The 19,613-nt window shown below is 53.6% G+C and overlaps 1 protein-coding gene across 1 annotated transcript; it reads right to left on the bottom strand.

The window, feature by feature from the left end:
- Positions 1 to 11,753: 11,753 nt before the first annotated feature.
- Positions 11,754 to 18,742, bottom strand: DES (desmin). The gene is made up of 9 exons (XM_031677972.2): positions 18,063 to 18,742; positions 17,068 to 17,128; positions 16,848 to 16,943; positions 16,570 to 16,731; positions 16,282 to 16,407; positions 15,665 to 15,885; positions 14,336 to 14,379; positions 12,780 to 12,862; positions 11,754 to 12,570 (listed from the first exon to the last, which is right to left on the bottom strand). The coding sequence occupies exons 1-9, from the start codon at positions 18,638 to 18,640 to the stop codon at positions 12,529 to 12,531; spliced, it is 1,413 nt and encodes a 470-aa protein (XP_031533832.1). The 5' UTR covers positions 18,641 to 18,742; the 3' UTR covers positions 11,754 to 12,528.
- Positions 18,743 to 19,613: the final 871 nt, after the last annotated feature.

Below are 19,613 nucleotides of genomic sequence, written 5' to 3'. Positions count from 1 at the left end.
GGCGGGGGCGGGGCGGAGTCGGAGGCGGGGCCGGGGGCGAGGCGGGGAGCGGGCGGGGGCCGGCGCCGGTGGCGGAAGGAGCCTTCGGGCTGCGGGAACCCGGGCGGCGGGAAGGCGGCGGCGGCGGCGGCAGCCGAGGCGGCCGGAGCCTACCCCTCCCCCGCCAGCCCTCGCCCCCTACCCCAACCCTGGCGCCCCTTCCCTCGCTTGCCCGCCTGCTTCCCCTGGGGCAGCGATCGTCGGCCTCGCAGCACCCCCACCCCGCATCTGCCTCCCGGGCCCTAGGCACTTGGGGAAACTGAGGCACAGAAAGGGTTGCAGTGGCCCCTAGGAGAGTTCGGGCCACTCTCATTGGCTGCCCAACGCGGCATCCACGCCACCCCCACCCGCCTCCCGTGGGGCTGCTCTGGAAGGTCAGCTGCATCTCCACTTGCTCACTCCACAAACATGCACACTCGTCCGCCGTGCCAGGCCACAGGGCCATGGTGCTGGGTGGGGGACCCAGGTCATACACAGGGCAAAGGTCCTTGTAGTGACATGAACCTAGAATACGAAACCCCAGGCTACTCAGGAAAGCCAGAGAGGGTCCTCCAGTTGCCTGATGGTAGGTATTCTGTCTCTGCACTCTGGCGCGAGCGCGCGCGCGCGCGCGCACACACACACACACACACATACACATACACACAGCTAAGGTGCCCAGAGGTACCTCTGATATTCACAGATACAACCCACCTCACTCACAGGTAAGCACACTCGCCAAACTTTCTTTGTCCTCCTCCCATTCAGTACCAGCCACACTTTGCCTACACAAAACTCAACCCCTCCTCAACAATCATTATAACTAAGTTTCCTAACATTTATAAGTGCCAGGCACTTTATAAATGTTGCCTCATTGACAACAACACCATGAGCTTGAAATCCTTATGAACATGTAACTGACTCCATTTAACTGACAAATGACTGAGGCTCAGAGAAGTCCTATCACGTAGCTGAAGCCATACAGGTTCTGTATCCTTGTGTCCCCAGATCCAAATTCCCACCCCAATATGCACAAGTAGTGCCAATCCTAGTTTCTGAGATGTGACTTCTAAGTCATTATCATCAACACTGACAGCATGCTTAGCACGGACAGAGCAATGTGCTAAGTACCTTATATGAATAAACTCATTTAACCTGTGCACAAAGGCACAGAGAGGTTACCTGCCCAAGGTCACAGAGTCAATAATTGGGAGAGCCGGGATTCTAACCCAGGCACTGTTATTTTGTTACTGATCACTATGCCGTAAAGCCTCATGTGCAGTGGTTCCCCTAACTTTATTTCTTTAAAGCATAGGTCCAAAATAAATACAGAACCCACTGATGAGTTTTGTTCAGCCCGTGTAATATTTTAAGTGGGGCAAGTACACTCAAATTCAGCTGCTGACAACAGCACTTCACTCATTTTCAGTTTCTACTTGGCCGTTGAAGTTATTTGAGTTTGTGGTCATGTTTTAGGTCATGTCTTATACATTCTGGGTGCCTACAGGCAGTCTTGTTACCCACATCCCCAGAGGCAGAGGTTGCACCTACAGACACATGCAGACATGGGGATGTGCAACGAGAGGGTACACGTGTGTGTCCATATCAGTGGCAGCTAGAGGACCCTGGGATGGGTGCTTTCCCTGCCCACCCCCAAACACACCCACTCACAGATGAGGGAGCTGAGTGAGGAGAGTGGGTAACCTGAGCGCCTGTTCTGCAGGAGAATCCGAGGGGCTGGCACATTCCGTTGCAAAAATAACCAATGGGCAGCGGGCGTGAGTGACGGGACAGCTGGGCCAAGGAGGGGCCCATGAGATTCTGTGTTCCTGCTCTGGGCCTGCACTGCTCACCCACACAGGGCTGGCCTAGAGCATGCTGTCAGGGTGGGCCTCCCCTAGCTGGTCCCAGAATGCCCCATTTTTCCTCCAAGGCTAGGCAGCTGGGCTCCCCTGCCATTTCCCCAAACTCAGACTTTCAATTTCTACACCACCAGCATCTCCCCTTGACTAGAGGAAACCCAGGTCATCATGCCATGCCTCATCTCACACGGAGACCTTCCTCTGAGCCAGACACCCACACCCCTCTTTTTCCTGCCTTGCTTCAGTTTTCTCTCTTCCTTCCTCTGCTTACTCTGCTCTGTATTTCTGACATACTATATAATTTTCACATATTTATTGTTTAATGCATATAATCTGTTTCCCTTCACTAGAATGTCATCTCTAGCAGGACAGGAATTTCAGTCCCCCACCCCAACTTATAAATCCCAAGCCCCTAGCACAGTGACAGCACACAGTGGGCGTTCGGTACATATGGGAGGAGGTGACAGAGCTGCCGGTAGAGAGGATGAAGGGTGGTGGGGATGGGGACTGTAAATCTTCCTGGAGCAGCTCATTTTCCAGCCTCCCTCCCTTCTCTGTCTTGACCCAGGCCCTTATCCAGAAACAGCTGGAGAAGTGACCATCTCGCCTTCCACTCAGGATGTTCCTGGGAGGGCCTGCCTTGGCTTCTGGAGATTCTCCTGCATGGACCTTGGCTGACTTCGTGGCCTCTGTTCTCCCCTCCCAGGGCTCCTCGCTGTTCCAGCTCTGGCCCCTCCTCCTCTCCCTGATTAGCACTTGGCATGAATGGATGGGGCCACTTTCCATATCCATTCCCAACTCCATACTCTTTTCCTCCTGGTTTTTCATGCAGACATTCCCCATGCCAGGTGAAAAAGACGGTAAGTATAAAATGCACACAGTTCCTGGTGTATTGCCCATATTTCCATCGCTAAATTGGCCTTCTCTCCTCTCTAATCTCTCCTCTCCATGCCTTCAAGCCCCTTGCATGGTTCACTACCATCTGCTGACCTTTGGCTCTTCAAGTTGGCACCAGGGTCTTCCAGACCCTGGCTATGAAACTTCCAACTGCCAAACACAGTAAGCATCGTCAGTCTGAACCTTCTCTTGACTGTGCCCCCGCCTCCCTACACCCTGCCTTTCAGTACAGGCCTCCCCCTGCAGCCACACCATGCCCCAAACTATGAGGGTGGCCCTTGCTCTGGTCACTTGATTGGCACATGGCTCCTTAGCCCATGCAAGTGGGAGCCTGATGTTTTGAGAGAGAAGAATGCCTGCCTATCTTGGAGACTGGGCCTGAAGATGACTTTGGGGATACTGATAGAAGGATGATTATGATGACAGATCCTTGCCTCAGTGTCCCCACACTTCTCTTTCTGAGGACAAGCACTGTGAACTTAGACCCAGAGACCAGGCTTTGAAATCTGCTTCTGCCACCTCACTAGTCATGTGACCTTAGGTAAATTCCCTCTTTGAATCCCAGTTTTTTTATACATATGATGGTCAGTAACCTGGGGCTTAAAAGATTAAATACAAAAATGAGACAGGTTGCTTTCCATTTTAAAAGTATCCTGCATCTCTGCCGTCTTCACTATTCCTGTTCTTTCCTCATTTCTACACCCCAAATCCTACCCTCCTATTTCCCATCCTCCAAACTCTCCAGCCTGCGGCCCACTTGCCTTTTCAAGGCCCCAGCCCCCTCTAGCCATGCCAGTATCCCTCTATCCTGAGTTAACATCCCAGGCTTCAGGAGTGCCAGGAACCTTAGCATTACCCGTCTTGCTGAGCCAGAGAGCAGTCCCAGCCAGGAAACTGCCTCCTTTCCTCTGCAGCCAGATCCTGCATAGGCTTCCTCGAGAACCCTGAAGTCCTCTTGCTGTTGATCCCAATCAAGAAATTTTTCCATGAATTAGTCTGATACTGAGCTGCTTGCCTAGCTGCCCCGGACCAGGACCTGTCACTGGGCAGGGACTGGTGGGGGGTGGGCAAAAGGAGGAGGAGGAAGCCACACTCACCCAGTCCTCCCACATCACCAAAGCAGAGCCCCTCCCTTGCCAATCATGTAGGAGGGGTGTAGTAGTTAAGCATGTGGTTCTTTGCAGTGGGACAGACTCAGGCTTCCATTGTGCCTTGTCACTTCCTATCAGTACAATCAAGATGCTTCATTTAATCCCTCTGGGTCTCAGTTTCCCAAGGGTTGCTGCAGGCCTTAAATGATATATCAAAGGATATGATAGCATATTGCCTGCCACATAGCAGCATAGTTCACACTATTATAAATTACAACTAAGAATGATTACCAATTAATTATAAAGCTGCTCTTGGGGCAAAGAGCTTACCAGTATGAAAAGCTCTCAAATGTGACTTGCAGCAGCCCAACCTTCTTCCTGTTTTAACATGACTGGCCCCCAATCCAGTCCCCCAGCACCCAGGGTCCTTCCCTTACCCCAGCCTTTCAAACATGCTGTTCCACCAGAGCAGCCTGGAGACTGTCCTCTTGGCCTCTGTCTAGGTATGTCCAGCCAGGGCTCAGCTCTGCTGACCACACCATCCATATTACAGAGGGGCTAGGGGGCTCTGGCATCCTGTCACTCCACACTTTGGGGGACCAGGGCAGGCTAGGAGTTTCTCATCTTCAGAAAGGCCAGGGCTGGGCTACTCTCCATACAATGGACAGCTCCCCCTCCCTTTTTGCTCTCCTCTGTCTAGAACTTAAGTGGTAAAATGCCCCCAGAGTCCAAACCAAGGGAATGGGTGCTTAGTTTTAGGATGGCCATAACTAGTTGTTTGTCTTTTGGTGGATCTCCCTCTGCTCTGGACCACGGTGTCCTGACCTGTCAAAGACAGTGTGTGGACCTGCACTTCTCCGTGGTCCTTTCCAGCTCTAAACAGACATGATGACACCATACTCCTTCTCATGGCTTCCTCCCCCTGCCCTAAAATCTCTTTCCTCCAAGTTGTATTCTCATCAATTTATCTATTGTGTCCTTTGATTTATGTTCTGTTTCCAGTCCCCTTTGCTTCTGAGGGCACCAGAGCGAAGATTCCCCAAGAAGTCCAGTCCTTCCCCAGCTCAGAGCTCAGCCCCATGCCCTGACCCAAGGCCGGGAAATTCTGTACCTGGTTAGGTATGAGGCCAACTAAGAGAAGCCAGCCTTGGCCCTCTCTATCACTGAAGAGGAAGGTGAGCGGGGCAGGGCTAGGGAGAAAGTGGAGATGCTGACATAGGGAGGCTGAGCTCCTGCTCCATCTTCTGATATGGCTGCACCTGGGGCTTTCTTAGCCCTCCAGCAGCTGAGTTCCTTCATGCCTGCGTCTCCTCCTCAGCCTTCAGGGGTGTACCCCCTACATGAGTCTACCTGGCTGTAGTGAGAATCCCCTCTTGAAAATGCCCAGGAAAGACTCAGTGACCTCCTGCTCTTTGCCATCTACCCCAGCTGCAGCCTGCTTCCTTGGAATTCTATTTTTTAAGACTCAGTCTGCTGAGGTTCTGTCTTGAGCCTAGAGAAGAACTGGCTTAGGGGCTGAGGGAGTCAAAAAGGAAGCCCAAACACTGACCCAGGGAGACTCAGCCCTGGCCTGCACCCATAGCAGCCTCAGCAGGACCTTGAGCCCCACGCCCAGTCTCATGCCCAACCCCTTCTGCCTCAGACCATCATTTACCCTTTCACATGCAAACTTGGTACTCTACTCTGTAGGCAGGGGCCCATGCACCGGCCTGAGCATCCCCCTTCCATGCCTTCTGAACCTTCAGGTAGGCATGGCCCAGGCACTTTCCATGCAAACTCCACAAACCCCGTCCCTCATCTGCTGTTACCACCAGACCCCTGCCCAGCCTGTACGTGCACACACACATGCACACATGCACACGCATGCTTGTGTGTGGATTCTCAACCTCTCACCTCCATACACGCCTGGGAGCCCACAGTCCTAGCTCTATTCCTGATGCTCTGCACCCTGTTCATATTTATCCACTGACTGGCCTCTTCCAACCAGCCTGCTGCTGACCACACCAACCTACCCCAGCAATGGATTGCAAGGACTTCTGACTCATCCCCTCAGCATTGCCACCAGACCAGAGGAGCCAGCCCCCTCCTTCAGACATGCACTCACCTGTAAGGGACTAATCAGGAATCTTAAGTCTGAATTATTGGAGCAGATGAATACAATTTCCCCAAGAGGCCTCTCTTGATAGGGAAACTAGGAGGGCTCACACTACCCAATAACCAGAGAGGCCTGAATGGCCTGCTTATCAAATGCTGACCCTTGACTTCTGACATTCCTATAGGGAGCCTCTCTACCTTGACACCCCTTTCCCTGCACTTTCCTCTTGAAGGGCACTTCTGAGTCAGCACAGCTGAGAAGCCAGAGCATCTGGGAAGAAGGCTGGATGAACAGGTACCTCCCCAGTGTGGCCCAGGCCACTCTTCTCTACCTCTGAGCCCCCTCCCCGCCAGGCTTGGCCTCCACCTCCCCATTACCTCCGACTTCCAGCACTGTGAGAACAGCCTCGCAGGAGGCCTGGCCCCGATCATTCTGGGCCCTGCAGCTGTACATGCCGGCATCCTGCGCCCCGCAGCTCCGCAGCCACAGGCAGCTGGGCTCAGGGGCCGGCGGGGGCAGGAGCTGCCCATCCCGGAACCAGCTGAGACGGGGCTGGGGCGTCCCGCTCACCACCACCCGCAGTCGCACGTCGCTGCCCGCAGACACCGCCGCGTCCTTCAGGGGCCGCAGGAAGACCGGCGCCCCGGCCACCGCCCCTCCGCCGGCCCCCACTTTGGCCCTCTTCGGGGGCACCCCGGGGCTTGGGGGTGCCCTCGTGCCCGTGTCCTCTCCTCGCGTGCCCCGGGCTTTCTGCATGGCCTCTTCGAGTTGGGCTGGGGGGACGCTGGAACTGGACGGCCACGGGGGCACCCGGGGGATGTTGCCCTGGGAGATGAGTCCTGGGGGGCCGGCGCCCTGCCTTCCTGCTGCCCGCCCGCCTTCGGCCTGTGCTACCCAGAAGGTCACCAGGGCGGCCGGTGGTTGCGCCTCGGGGGCTATTTTTAGGCCCCCCGGCTCGGGTTGCGAGGGAGCTGCGGAGGGAGGGGGCAGCAGAGGAGGGGACTTGGACACCACTCGGCTCCTTGTCCCCCCTCTAAGAGCCCCCATCGCCCTCCTTGGCCTGAATGGGTCCCTAAGGACTTGTTCCAAGCCCCCTACCCTGCGGTGTGCCCCGCCTCTAAGCCACCCACTTGGGGAGTCAGGTTACCCTTGGGCTCAATCCCACTTCCCTTCCTCCCTCCTCTCAGGCCCTGATTCCCAGCCCCACGTGGCTCTGGGAGAGGGAAAGGAGGTCCTGGGTGAGATATCAGAGAGGCAGATGAGCAGGCAGGCTCAAGTGAAGATGAGCAGACCCTGGGGAAGAGGGACCAGTGGCCTCCCACAGCCTCCATGGCAGCCGTGGTCAACAGTAAGACCAGGAGCAGGGAGTCAGATGGATTTGGCTCCCAGCAAGTCCTGCCCTTCCTTGAGTGACATCAAATCTCTCTCAACCTTCAAATCCTCGTTTGTCTAAATGAGTTGTTGTATAGAATTGCAACAGGGAGAGGAAAGTAGGAAGGACGTTCCAGGCAGAGGGAACAGCAAAATCAGTAGGTGATGTTTTCTGAGAATCAGAGGAATTTGGAGGGACTGAACCACAGTGGGGTGAGGTGGGTGGAGGTGAGAAGTGGGGCCTGAAAAGAGGGCTTTGCTTGCTAAGGTCCCTATCCTGATGGCCATCGGGGCCACTGCAGGGCGTTCAGCAGTAGAATAACATGGTTAGACCTGTGTTTTAGAAGGATCGTTCTAGCAGCCACAGTGTGGAGGGTGGGTTGGAGATAGGAGAGTTGCAGGCCAGTTAGACCTGCAGTTCTCAAAGTATAGCCTCTGTTAAAAGTACAGATTCCCAAGCTCTACTCTGAGGTGCAGATTCAGTATAGGGGCTAGGAGGGTTTAGGAATCTGCACATAAATAGCCCAGTGACTCCAATGCGTTTAAGAGCTGTACTTTGAGAAACATCAGGATAGGACATTACTGCTTTTAAAAGTCCAAGTAAGACTTTTGTGATGGGACAGTTCTGTATCTTGAGTCTGGTGGTCACATGAATCTACACATGTAATAAAATTGTATTGAACTAAATACACACACGCAAACAAGCATTAATGAATGCATGCAAACTGGTAAAATCTAAAGAAGGTGGTGGACTATGTCAATGGCAATTTCCTAGTTGTGATATGGTATTATGGTTATGTAAGATGTTACTACTGGGGGAAACCAGGTAAAAGATACACAGTATCTCTCTGTGTTGTTTCTTATAACTGCATGTGAACCTAAAGTTATCTCAAAATAAAAGGTTTTTTTTTAAAAAAGTCCAGGTGAGAGACCTAGACCTGATGTTGAACCCTAGGGGATGAAGCCTGGGAAGAGCAGAGAGGAGCCAAAGGAGGAGCCAGCAGTCATTAGGAGATGGAGAAAGTTACCCTTATCCCCCATCATCATTCTGAAAGGCCCAAGTCAAAGTGTTTGTGTGTGCATGGAGAGGGCAGCGTTATACACTGAATTATATCTATAGTGTCCAAGAGCCTTAACGAATGACATCTTTGGTTTTAGTTTGCATACATTAAAGCTTACTCTTTGTGATGTGCTGTTCTCCTGGTTTTGACAAATGCAGAGAACTGCATCTGCTACTCCAGGATCATACAGGACAATCTCATCACCCTGAAGATTGCCTGAGCATCCCCTTTGTTGTCAGACATACCCCACCCGCCAACCCCTGACAACCACTGATGCTGAACTGAACTCTTAAATGTAAACTGAATTCTAGGGGGGAGGGTGTAGCTCAAGTGGTAGAGTGTATGCTTAGCATGCACAGGGTCTTGGGTTCAATCCCCGTACCTCCTCTAAAAATAAATAAATAGACCTACTAATTACCTACCCCCCACCAAAAAATAAAATAAAATAAAAATGTAAATTGAATTCTAAAAGGTAAAAATGTGGGGGAAGACATTGTAAGCAGATGGAACATCAAGACCAAAGGAGGAGGATTCCTGTCCCCATGTTGCTTATATTCGAGGAAGGAGACAAATGTAAAGAGATAAAGAAATGATAAAGATCATCAGGCGATGCATATTGTGGGGAGAATGGAGCAGGGTAAGGGAGATGGAAGTGTGGTGGGTAACTTACACTTTCAAACAGGAGGATAGGAGTTGGCCTCACTGGGAACAGTTGAGTCAATCTTGAAGGAGGCAAATGGTGCAGAAGTCTGGGCAGGACTGCTTCAGGCAGAGGTGGAAATGTGCCCTGTGGGCTCCAAAAGAACCAGGAGGCCGTCGGGCAGGAGAGTGGAGGGACAGGAGGTCAGACAGGCAATGGGGAACAGATGGCCTAGCATCTTGTAGGCCATGGTTTTTTTACTCCTAGTGAAGTGGGAAGTCATCTCACAAGATTTTGAGCCAAGGAATTACATGATCTGACTTAGGTTGTTGTGATGGCTTTAACTTATTATATTAAATTTTAAAATGAATATTAACTATTTAAAAGGGCCTGGCACAGAGCCTGGAACATGGCTTGTGGGTCTCCTGTTTGAATGTCCATAATGGCTTTCACTGTTGGGCGCACAGGAGTGTGTGGGCCTGGGTAAGGAGGGCATAGCCCCTTGCAAGTCGCGGGCGCCCTCTCCTGGAGGAGCCCACACTAGCCGTGACGCCGGAAGCCATTAGGCCCTGGCCAGGGCCCTTACCCAGAGCAGCTGGCTGGCTGCAAGGAGCTCATCTGTCCCTCAGAATGGCCCCACAGTGCCCCACGGCTTGGCGCCAGGATGGGTGTGTGCTGCCAGTCTGCCCTGCCTTGCAATCACAAGCCTGTGGTGTCATGGAAAGATATCTGGGCTCCGGAGGCCAAGGAGCAGGGGGCCTGGTCCTCCTCTGCCACAGATATGCTGTGTGACCTTGGCAGTTCACCCCACCTCTCTGGGCCGTGGGGTGTTTCCTCCAAGTCATAATGATGCACCGTGTGCCTGGCACATGGTAAAAGCTCAGTAAGTGTTCATTGAATCAGTGAATGAAGTTGGGGGAGGGGCATCAACCTCTCTGGTAAATATTTAATTTAGAGAAAAGTACATTTAAAGTGCCCAGTTCATATTCATTCAACAAGTATTTAAATATTTTATTGGCACCTTCTATGGACCAAGCACTCTTCCAGGTACTGGGAATACAGTAGTGAATAAAATGAATAAAAACCTTGCCCTTGGGTAGCTGACATTTTAGGTGTTGAATCAAAAGTCAGTGATGTACTTGCATATGTGTCCTGGGCAGGGTTGTGGTCAGAGGAGGAATAAGGGAGGTGGTGAATGGGTGGGATGCTTGTCTTCAGGGGCAGGGAGGGTAGCCAGAGTGGACAGTGCCTGCTGAGACCTCAGTTCTTGGCTTAAGGACTTTGCCCCACAATCCTTCCTACTCCATTGCCTTAGGTAGGGTCTGAGTCGGTCAGGAACTGGTCCCACAGGAATCAGTGAAAAGCTGGTTAGCCCTCTATGAGCCCTCTTATTTCTTGGTGTTGGGTCTTAAAGGAGAAGACATCAGAGTTTCCCAATGAGCAGGGAGAGTTTTTGCCATGGAGATGATGGGGTGTGTGTCTGTGTGGATGATAGTATGTTGAAGGTCTGCTTGTGTGTGTGTGATCCCATGAGACTCAGATCTCTTTGGGTTTATTTTTGTCCATTCTCTGGAGCACTACATTCACCAGGGGCCACAGGGGGTGGGGCAGAGGGATGGGGTGTAGTCCCAGGTACTCCCAGGGCAAGGTGAAGAACAGTATTCCGTGGAGAAGTGGTCCTTCCTGGAGGGAGGGACCCCACAAACAAGAGGGGAAGAGGCAAACTTGTGAGCAAAGGCAGCATCCAAGGAGAGGGGGAAGACAGAGACACCAGAAAGTCTTTCAGTAGCTTCTGGAAAAAGCCAGTTAGGAACGGCACACTAGAGACTTTAAGACTAAAACCCCATTAGATTTATTTCACCTACAGGCTGTCCGAATTTATCATGTTTGTGATCTCTGCCCTCTTCCCGTCTCTAAAGGGTAATCCCTGAAATCTAAGGAGCGGCTGGAAGGCTGGGACCTACATGGATTTACCAAGCTTCCTAAATCTCCTATCCACCTGGAATTTAGTTTTTAGAAGAAGTGGAAAAAGAGACAGCTTTTCCTTGTGCCCTACCCCACCCTCCACGGCCACCTAAATGCCCCCACATCCTATATTGAATAATTAAGGTTTCTTGACAGAAACTTTGAACATATCTGTGTCAATGTTTTATTCCATGATTGCCTACTTATTTTCGTGTGTTCTACGTTCCTCTCATCTTCCTAAATTCTTCCTAAATTTCCTTTTGGTATTTTAATTGAGATTGTATTGCACCAAAATTAAAAATTAACATAGGATGAATTGACATCTTTAAAGTATTGAGTCCTTTTCTCCAAGAACAAGGTAGAGTTTCTGTTTTTCTTCACATGGTTATTTTTCCTGAATCGGCCTTTGTAGGTAAAAGGTGCAGGTTTAGTGGGAAGAGGGTGTAAGCTTCTCTAGGCAAGGGACTGGGGGAGCCCGACTTCACAGTCAGGCTGTGGGGGCAGCCTGGCACTGGGGCCTAACAAGAGGTATTTGATTCCTCAACAAAAGCCCACGCCCAGCCCCCCTCCCCCAGATGTTACTACCCATGTACAGCAAGACTGAGAGGCTCTGGGAGGAAAAGGGGTGACAGGCCCTGGGGGACAGCCTGGCTGGGCAGGAGGACAGCACACAGTCCAACTCGAGGTGGTGGGCCAGGGCCTGGGAGGGTCCCCAGCGGAGGCCTAGCAGTCAAGGCAGCACAGGACGACGTGTGAGGCTTGTGCTTATCTTTTTATTATTTCTGTCCAGAGCCCCTGCAGTGGGGGAGGGGTGGGCACGGGGAGGTGGCACCCCTGCCAACCGCCTGAGACCGCTCTCTGCCTCTCTCCTCTCCTCTCTGCTCCCCTCTGGCATCACACCCACCCTCTTTCCTTCGGAATCTCCTGCTCCCACATCTGGCACCTTCGGGGGTTCCCTCTTGCAGCCCCTACTTTCTAAGCCCACCCTGGGAAAGAAAGGGACCATGGGGTCAGTATCTAGCCTCCCAGTCTCCACAGGGGGCTGGATCCCCAGTTACCTGCCGGGCTTGCTGAGGATGCTGCCCCTTCTCTCTGACTCAGGCTGGGCAGTGGGGAGTGGGGAGGTCACGGGGCTGGATCCTGACCCTGCGGGGTCCCTACACCCTGCTCTGGGGCCCTCTCCAGAGCCAGAGGCTAGAGCCTGAGGTCACAGAGGTGGGAGGGGCAGGGTCACTGCTGCCTTGGCTCCATCCTGCCCCTACCCAGCACACCCTTGCGTCGCCAAGAGCCAGGCTCACTCACTTCCAACATCCAGACCTCACACAGCGGGGGGCTCCCTGTGCGGGGAGGGGGATGGGCTATGTCCCCTGTGGGGACCTTGAGCGGTGGTGGTCGGTGAGCAGGGGTCAGAGGCTGTGAGGGGAGCATTGTGGCCGGGTACAGTGCCCTGGGATGGAAGGAGGCTGGCTCTGGGAGGCAGTGAGGACAGGGGTGAGGACGGTCTCTGGTGGCAGAGGGGTCTCTGGCTTTAGAGCACCTCGTGTTGCTGCTGTGTGGCCTCACTGACGACCTAGAGAGGAAGAGAAACCCAGTCTAATCCTGCGCTGGCCAGCGAGTGGGGCCATGGCCCTGGACCACCCCCGCCCCAACACAGGAGGACCCCCCTCTACCCCCGGGGCAAAAGCATGAACCAGCGTAGCTGGTGAAAGTCACCTGGCTGACAGTGCCCCAGACACACTACAGCCCCTCCAAGGGTAAAGGGACCGGCAGATTACTCACCTCCCCATCCCGGGTCTCAATAGTCTTGATCATCACTGTCTTCTTGGTATGGACCTCAGAACCCCTTTGCTCAGGGCTTGTTTCTGTAATAGATTCAACCACATGCTCAGCCTGAACAAGACCAGGCCTGGGCTGCTCCTGCGGCTAGGAGTCCATCCCTGGTCCCACAGGGGAGAGCCCGGAAGATGTCCACCCCCTCAAGATGGGCCTGTTACTGTTTCAGCAAGACTTCATCACCTGTCCTTGAGCCCAGCATCCAACAGGTGGCTTTGCAAACCCAGGGGCCTGTCTCACAGCTGAGATAAGATCAGGAGCCAACAGATGTGCTCCAGCCGTGGGTTCAGGAGGGCAGGGGATCCTCGAGGCCCAGGCCGCCCAGCATTCTCATCCCCCACACATCTCCTCACTCCCTCTCCACCCTGGGCTGCAGGAGAGCCCTGCATGAATTTGTACCCTGACAGTTAGGACCCCAAAGCCCAGAACCAAGATACTATTTTGGAGGACCTCATGGTTCCCAGCCCAGCTTAAGACTCTGGATGAGCAGCTTGATGTCTTAATGAAAGAGAGATGGACAGAAGTCACTCACTAATTCACTGTGCTGGCGCCCTCTGTGCCTCAGTTTCCCCACTGTAAAATGGTAACAATGGTACTTGCCATATCATGGTCCAAAACTATTGATTTGAAAAAGCACTAAGCGATTTTAAATGCAAAGCTCACATTTGGTGCCTGCATAAACTATTAACTGAAAAGAGGGGTTCTGAATTTTATAGGAAGGGTCAAATTTAGGTCCTTGGCATTATGAGTTTGGTGTTCATGAATCTCCTTAGCAGGCAACCAGCCTGTGACGAACGTTGTAACTCGGTGGAGCACAGCGTGTATTTTTTCCTAATGGAAATGAACATCGAATATATAAAAAGGCTTGATCTAGGAAAGGCAAAGCTGCCAAAGACTCCAGCTTGCTTTCCTAATGGATCATTACAGCGTGTTTTTCTGCTCTCTGGGGTTGGAAAGCCACTTGATCTGCATATTACTAATGTCAGAATGGCAGAATGCCCTAGGAGTTCATTCTTTAAATTGTTTGGCTTTGCTAAGGTTTGGCTTTATTTTTTAAAACATGGGTCCAACATCTTGCTCTAGCAAACTGGAGGTGTGCTACAAGCAGCTGGGGGCAGCGGGGAATGCTTGGCAACTTGCCAAACAGACAATGGGTGGTGGGTGCCTTGTAGACCAGTATGTATAGTTCTAGATGCTCCAGCTGTCAGGCCCCCAAGGACACCCCTGGTAACCTTGGAGTTTGAGTATATTAGAAACAGAAACTGTCGGCCACTCAATATGCCCAGGGGACATGGTCAATAAAATACCATGAAATAAAATAACATAAAAAGCTGTCAGAAGGTGCCTCTACCTAAATTCCTCCAGCTACAGGGCAGCAGCCTCCGTTCTCTTTACCAGGCCCCAGCCTTGTCCCTATGATTCCATCCTCCCCTACTGGCTGGCCTTGGGCAGTGCCCACGCTGGTCTCCTGCCCCCTGCCACCCCAGCCAACACGTACTCACCTCGGAAGTTGAGGGCAGAGAAGGTCTGGATAGGGAGGTTGATCCTAAAAGGGAAGAGACCAAGCCCCCTAAGGGTTAGGACCCTCCATCTCTCTCTGTGACCACCCTTCAAAGCTTGCCCTGGTCCTCTATAAACACCATCCTCAGCTGTCCCAGTCCCACTGGCTTCAACACTCCCACTGCCAAACTGCTCAGGGCATGGGGCCAAAGGTCAACCCCAGCTGTCCAAGGAACTGTCCCTTCTGGAAGGACCACCCATTCCATCTCTGACCTGCTGGCATGACAGCAGGACCCCAAACCCCACTGCACCCTACACTGCACCAGGATTTCCTTCTTGCTCTTGGCACTGCAGGGTGTATCAACAACGTCTGTGGGTTACATCCGTTGTGTGTGCCCACCCTCCAGCCAGGATGGGAACATCTGGCTCACTCACGTGAGCCCAAGTTCCAGGAGCTGCCACCCCCATTTATGCCTGGTGCTGGGGAAAGGCAATGTGACTTTGGCTATTACCTTTATAGAGGTCATTATTTGCAGATATTATTCTACAATATCTGAAATCTTTTTCTGTGTAAATCTGTATCTAAATATGTCTGCTGATCTTTTTAAACATCAGATAGTATCACTTTTGTATCAATGGGCATCATTCTGTTGAGTAATCAACCTGTCTTTAATTGATGTTAAGTTTACATAGTGAAATGCACAGATCTTTAGTGTGCAATCCAGTGAGTTTTGATCAGCGCCTACATCCACATAGCCACCAGTCTAAATCAAGATATAGAACATTTCCATCGATCAAGAAGGTTCTCTCAGGTTCCCCTGCAGTTGTTTGTTGTTTTCTGTGTCTAGAGATGAGTTGCTCTGAGCATGTCATTGTGTTTTTTCTTATGAGCACATGTGTGTATACCTGTGCACACTTAGAGCACAAGTCTCTGCACCTTCTCTATTAGCCTATTGTGTCAAAAACTCTGTCTCTATTTGTCTCTATCTGGCCCCTCCCATTCCTTCCTCATCGTTCCCTGCTCTGCTCCCATCTCTCCCTTGACTGGCAGTAATATTTTATTACTGGTTGCTGAATATGGTTTTATGCTGCTGGTTCTTAATTCTGAAGGTGGATGTGGGAATACTTGTATTTCTCTTTTTATAAAAGCTATTAATTGAATCACTTTTTACCCAGGTGGCCTTGGTTAATTCTCTGCAACTAATAGAGTGGTGGCCTCTTGTATAATGCTGTTTTCAGATCTTGTGGAGGTGATCCTGAGCTCCCCTGGGGCAGGGATGGGCCCCCAGGCCACCCTGGACCCCACATCCAGCCCCTGCCTTGCCCCTCACCGGCTTTCCTCGCCCTCCAGCAGCTTCCGGTAGGTGGCAATCTCCACATCCAGGGCCATCTTGACGTTGAGCAGGTCCTGGTACTCACGCAGGTGGCGGGCCATCTCATCTTTGAGGTGTCGGATCTCCTCCTCCAGGCGTGCGATGTTGTCCTGATAGCCACTCGCCTCACTAGCAAAGCGGTCCTCCAGCTCCCGCATCTGCCTCATCAGGGAATCGTTCTGCAGGGGAGGGGCGCCTGGGTCAAGGACAGGCTGTAGTGATGGTCAAGGGGACACTCGGGGCCCAGGATGCAGAGAGGCACAGTCTAGGGCTGGGAGGAAACCTCAGATAGCCTCGCCTAGGAGTTGTCAAACTCTTCTGAGCCAAGGAACTCTGAACTCAAATGAAGTCTTACGTGGCAACTCAGAGGATAGAACTGATACAAGGGAGCATGGCCGTCTGGCCTCCTCGCCTCTACCTGAGAGCCCCACTGGGTATCTATCTGTTTTTACCCCTGTGGTAGATGTGAGGAGACAGAGGTCCAGAGAGGACATGTGATAGACCCAAGGTCACAGAGTGAGGGTATGAGCGACAGACAGAAAGGACTGGACCAGGCCGGGTGGGCAGGGACTCACGGTGCCCTTGAGGGCATCAATCTCGCAGGTATAGGACTGGATCTGGTGGCGGTACTCCATCATCTCCTGCTTGGCCTGGCGCAGAGCGTCATTGTTCTTGTTGGCTGCCTGGGTCAGGTCAGACACCTAAGGACAGAGAGGGGGCCCTGAGATGAGGAGGATGCAGGACACAGGTAGGGGTGGGCAAGGGAGCATGGAGACCCCAGGCTCACTCTCTTCCCCACAGATGGAGCCATAGGGCGTATCTCCAAAATGAAATGGAGGGAGCCAGAGGGAACAGAGTCCCACCTTTGACTTGTACCACTCCTCAGCTTCCGAGATGTTCTTAGCTGCGATGGTCTCGTACTGAGCCCGGATGTCCCTGAGGGCGGCGGTGAGGTCTGGCTTGGACATGTCCATTTCCACCTGGACCTGCTGTTCCTGAAGCTGGGCCTGCAGTTCTCTGATCTCCTGCAGGGTATGACTTTGGCTTCAGTCCCCGACCAGGCCCCGCATGCACCCTCACACCCCTATTCCCAGAGCCCAGCCCCACCATCCCCTTTCCAACTGCTTTCACCAAGGCACACCTCTTCGTGCACTTTCTTAAGGAACGCGATTTCCTCGTTGAGAGATTCGATCCTGCGCTCCAGGTCAATTCGAGCTAGAGTGGCTGCATCCACATCCTGGGAGAGGTCAAGTGAGAGGGCAAGTGTCACTGATCAACCCAGCAGGGCAAAAGGAGACCAGGGGCTACACGGGGGGAACAGAAGAGGTAAGGCTGCTTCTGGGAGATCAAAGAAGGCTCACCGCTCGGAAGGCAGCCAAATTGCTCTCCGCTTCTTCTTTCAGTTGAATTTCTTCTTGCAGCCTGGCCGAGACAGACAGAAGGATAGACAGTTGGTGGGGATAAAACCGGCAGTAGAGACGTCTGGCTGAGGGCTGCCCAGGGAGTGGGCTCAGGACAGAGAAAGGAGGCCAGGGTAGAGGCAGGAGGTCCCACCCACACAGGGAGGGGACAGGAAGTGGCCCAGTCTCTGCCCTGGAGCCACACCCTGGAAGTCTATGTCCCCACCAGACTGTGACCTCTCTGGGATTAAGAATCATGTCCATTTTAACCACCTCTGTGTTCCTGGGCCCCAGCCTTAGCCTGGCCCATGTAAGTGCTCACTTAATATTTGTGACCTGGGTGGCAGAACAGTGACTCTGCTCACTCAGACTGTCAGAAGCAGGACCCATGACTATTTGCTGCCCTGCTGCCTTATGTACTGGGAGCATGGTGGAGTCCACCATCTTGTTCTCTAAGCTTTCTGAGGGCCACAGCTCCTCCACCCGCTCTCCGCTTCCCTCTAGCTTGTCCATTCTCCCAGTAAAGCTTCAGCCAGGTGGAGGGACCAAGATCTGCTCTCTGCCCCCATTCCCAGGACCTCATCACAGGTAAGCTGAGAGCTACTGCTTGCCCCAGATTTTCTTGTCTCCTATCTACCTCCTCCTCCTTCTAACTGTACTGGGGCCTACTTTCTCTATCTACCTGCTTGACCCTTATCAACATCACCCCAGCATCTTAAGATGCTTTTTAAAGTTTGTTCTCCCATTTCCACCCCATGATGTCCCCAAGAAAATTCCTCCTTTGCAGACTGGGAGCACAAGGGAGAGCCCTGGCGTCCCTCTCCCCTTCTTGGGGGATACATGTAGACGACCCTCTCCCAGGGTACCGCAGGGTGCTGACAGAGGAACCCAGCCCCAGGCCTAGCCTCCCGCGCCCAGCCCAAGGAGAGGGGGTTCTGGGAGCGCTGGGTCCTCACTTGGCCTTGAGCCTCTGCAGGTCGTCCAGTAGGTTGTCCCGCTCGACGTCGACGCGGGCGCGCTGGTTGGTGAGCACCTCCACCTGACGCCGCAACTCGCGCAGCTCCTCCTCATAGATCTCGGCCACCCGAGTCGGTTCGCGGCCCTTGAGACGGTTCACCTCGGCGGCGAGCGCCGCATTCTGCTGCTCCAGGAAGCGCACCTTCTCGATGTAGTTGGCGAAGCGGTCGTTGAGCTCCTGCAGCTCCACCTTCTCATTGGTGCGCGTGGTCAGGAACTCCTGGTTCACAGCGTCGGCCAGCGAGAAGTCCAGCAGCTCGCCCGCGCCGTAGGAGGAGGGCGCGCGAGTCGCCCCCAGCCGGCTGGGCCGCAGCGCCCCCAGGCCCCCGGCCCCGCCCGACGTGCGCGACACCTGGTACACGCGGGATGTCACGGAGCTCGAGGAGCCCTTGGTGCCGAAGCCCGGGCGTGGGAAGACGGGAGAGCTCAGCGGGGAGCCGAGCGGGAAGCCCGAGGCCCCACCGAAGGTGCGGCGGTAGGAGGACACGCGCTGGCTGGACGAGTAGGCCTGGCTCATGGTGACGGAGCGGGCGAGGCTGGGCGGCGCGGAGGAGGAGGCTGCGGCGGGCGGCCGGCTGGAGAGTGGATGTGGCGAGGGGAGACACGGCCCCTAGGCCGTCGGCACTATTTGTATCCGCCTGACATCAGCCCCCGCCGCCCCTCCCCTGACAGCTGCAGGATCCCGCTGCCTTGCCAAGAAAGGGCGGCCTCTGGCGTGGGGGCGGGGAGGCCAGCTCCCCCGCGAGAGGACTGTGCCCCTCAGCCGGCGAGTGGGAGGCCCCTGAGGGGTGCGGGAGAGGCTGGTGAACCCAGGAGGGCAGAAGATGGGCAGGCCTGCCAACTGCTTCACCGGGGCGGGCGCAAGCATTTCTGGAGCCCCCAGGCAGGCCCCTTTCAGCCTCCTCCTGGGGGTGGTCAGGGGGAGAGCTGGGGAGAGGCTTCCAGTTAGTTTGAGGCTCCAGGGAGAGATTTTGGGTCATTGCCTGAACAGACAAGACCTGTTTCCAAGAAAGCTCCAAATCACCTTCTTTCTTAAGATTCTCTGAAAGTGGCAGAGGTTTAGGAGGGAGTCCACTAGCCAGGCCTAGAGGAGTTGACAAGCAAGGAGGACAGGAGGGCCTCCTGGGGGCAAGCAGGAATCCGAGCCAGGGCCCGCCTACTTAAGGATGCCCACCAGCACCTAGGGTCCGGCTCCCAGCCTCAGTTTCCCTCTGGACTAGTGAAGGCCCTTTTCCTCCCCTCTACCGGTGAGGGCGGGCCCTTAAGTTGATAAAGAACCAGAAAGGGTCTGGTAGGCTTTCAGTTTCCAATTATAACCATCATAACATAGCTGTACACTCTCACCCCCACCCCACCAACTTTGCCTGGCTTCTGCCCCCTTGAGCCTACCCCTACCCCTTCTCTGATTCATCCCCCTCCTCACACCACCCACGCCCCCACACACCAGGGGTTTGTGTTTTGTCAGGAGCCTCATGTCAACTCAGCCATCT

The sequence above is a fragment of the Vicugna pacos genome, chromosome 5 (assembly GCF_048564905.1).
Source record: "Vicugna pacos chromosome 5, VicPac4, whole genome shotgun sequence".
In the NCBI taxonomy this organism is placed as follows: domain Eukaryota; kingdom Metazoa; phylum Chordata; class Mammalia; order Artiodactyla; family Camelidae; genus Vicugna; species Vicugna pacos.
The sequence above is the reverse complement of the archived record's forward strand: the minus strand, read 5'-3'. Positions and strand labels throughout refer to the sequence as shown.

Coding starts and splice junctions, on each gene's coding strand:
- DES (XM_031677972.2), bottom strand. CDS start 18,640: ATGAGCCAGGCCTACTCGTCCAGCCAGCGCGTGTCCTCCTACCGCCGC. Junction 16,732..16,847: donor TTAAGAAAGTGCACGAAGAG/GTGTGCCTTGGT, acceptor CATACCCTGCAG/GAGATCAGAGAACTGCAGGC. Junction 16,408..16,569: donor AGGAGTGGTACAAGTCAAAG/GTGGGACTCTGT, acceptor CTCTGTCCTTAG/GTGTCTGACCTGACCCAGGC.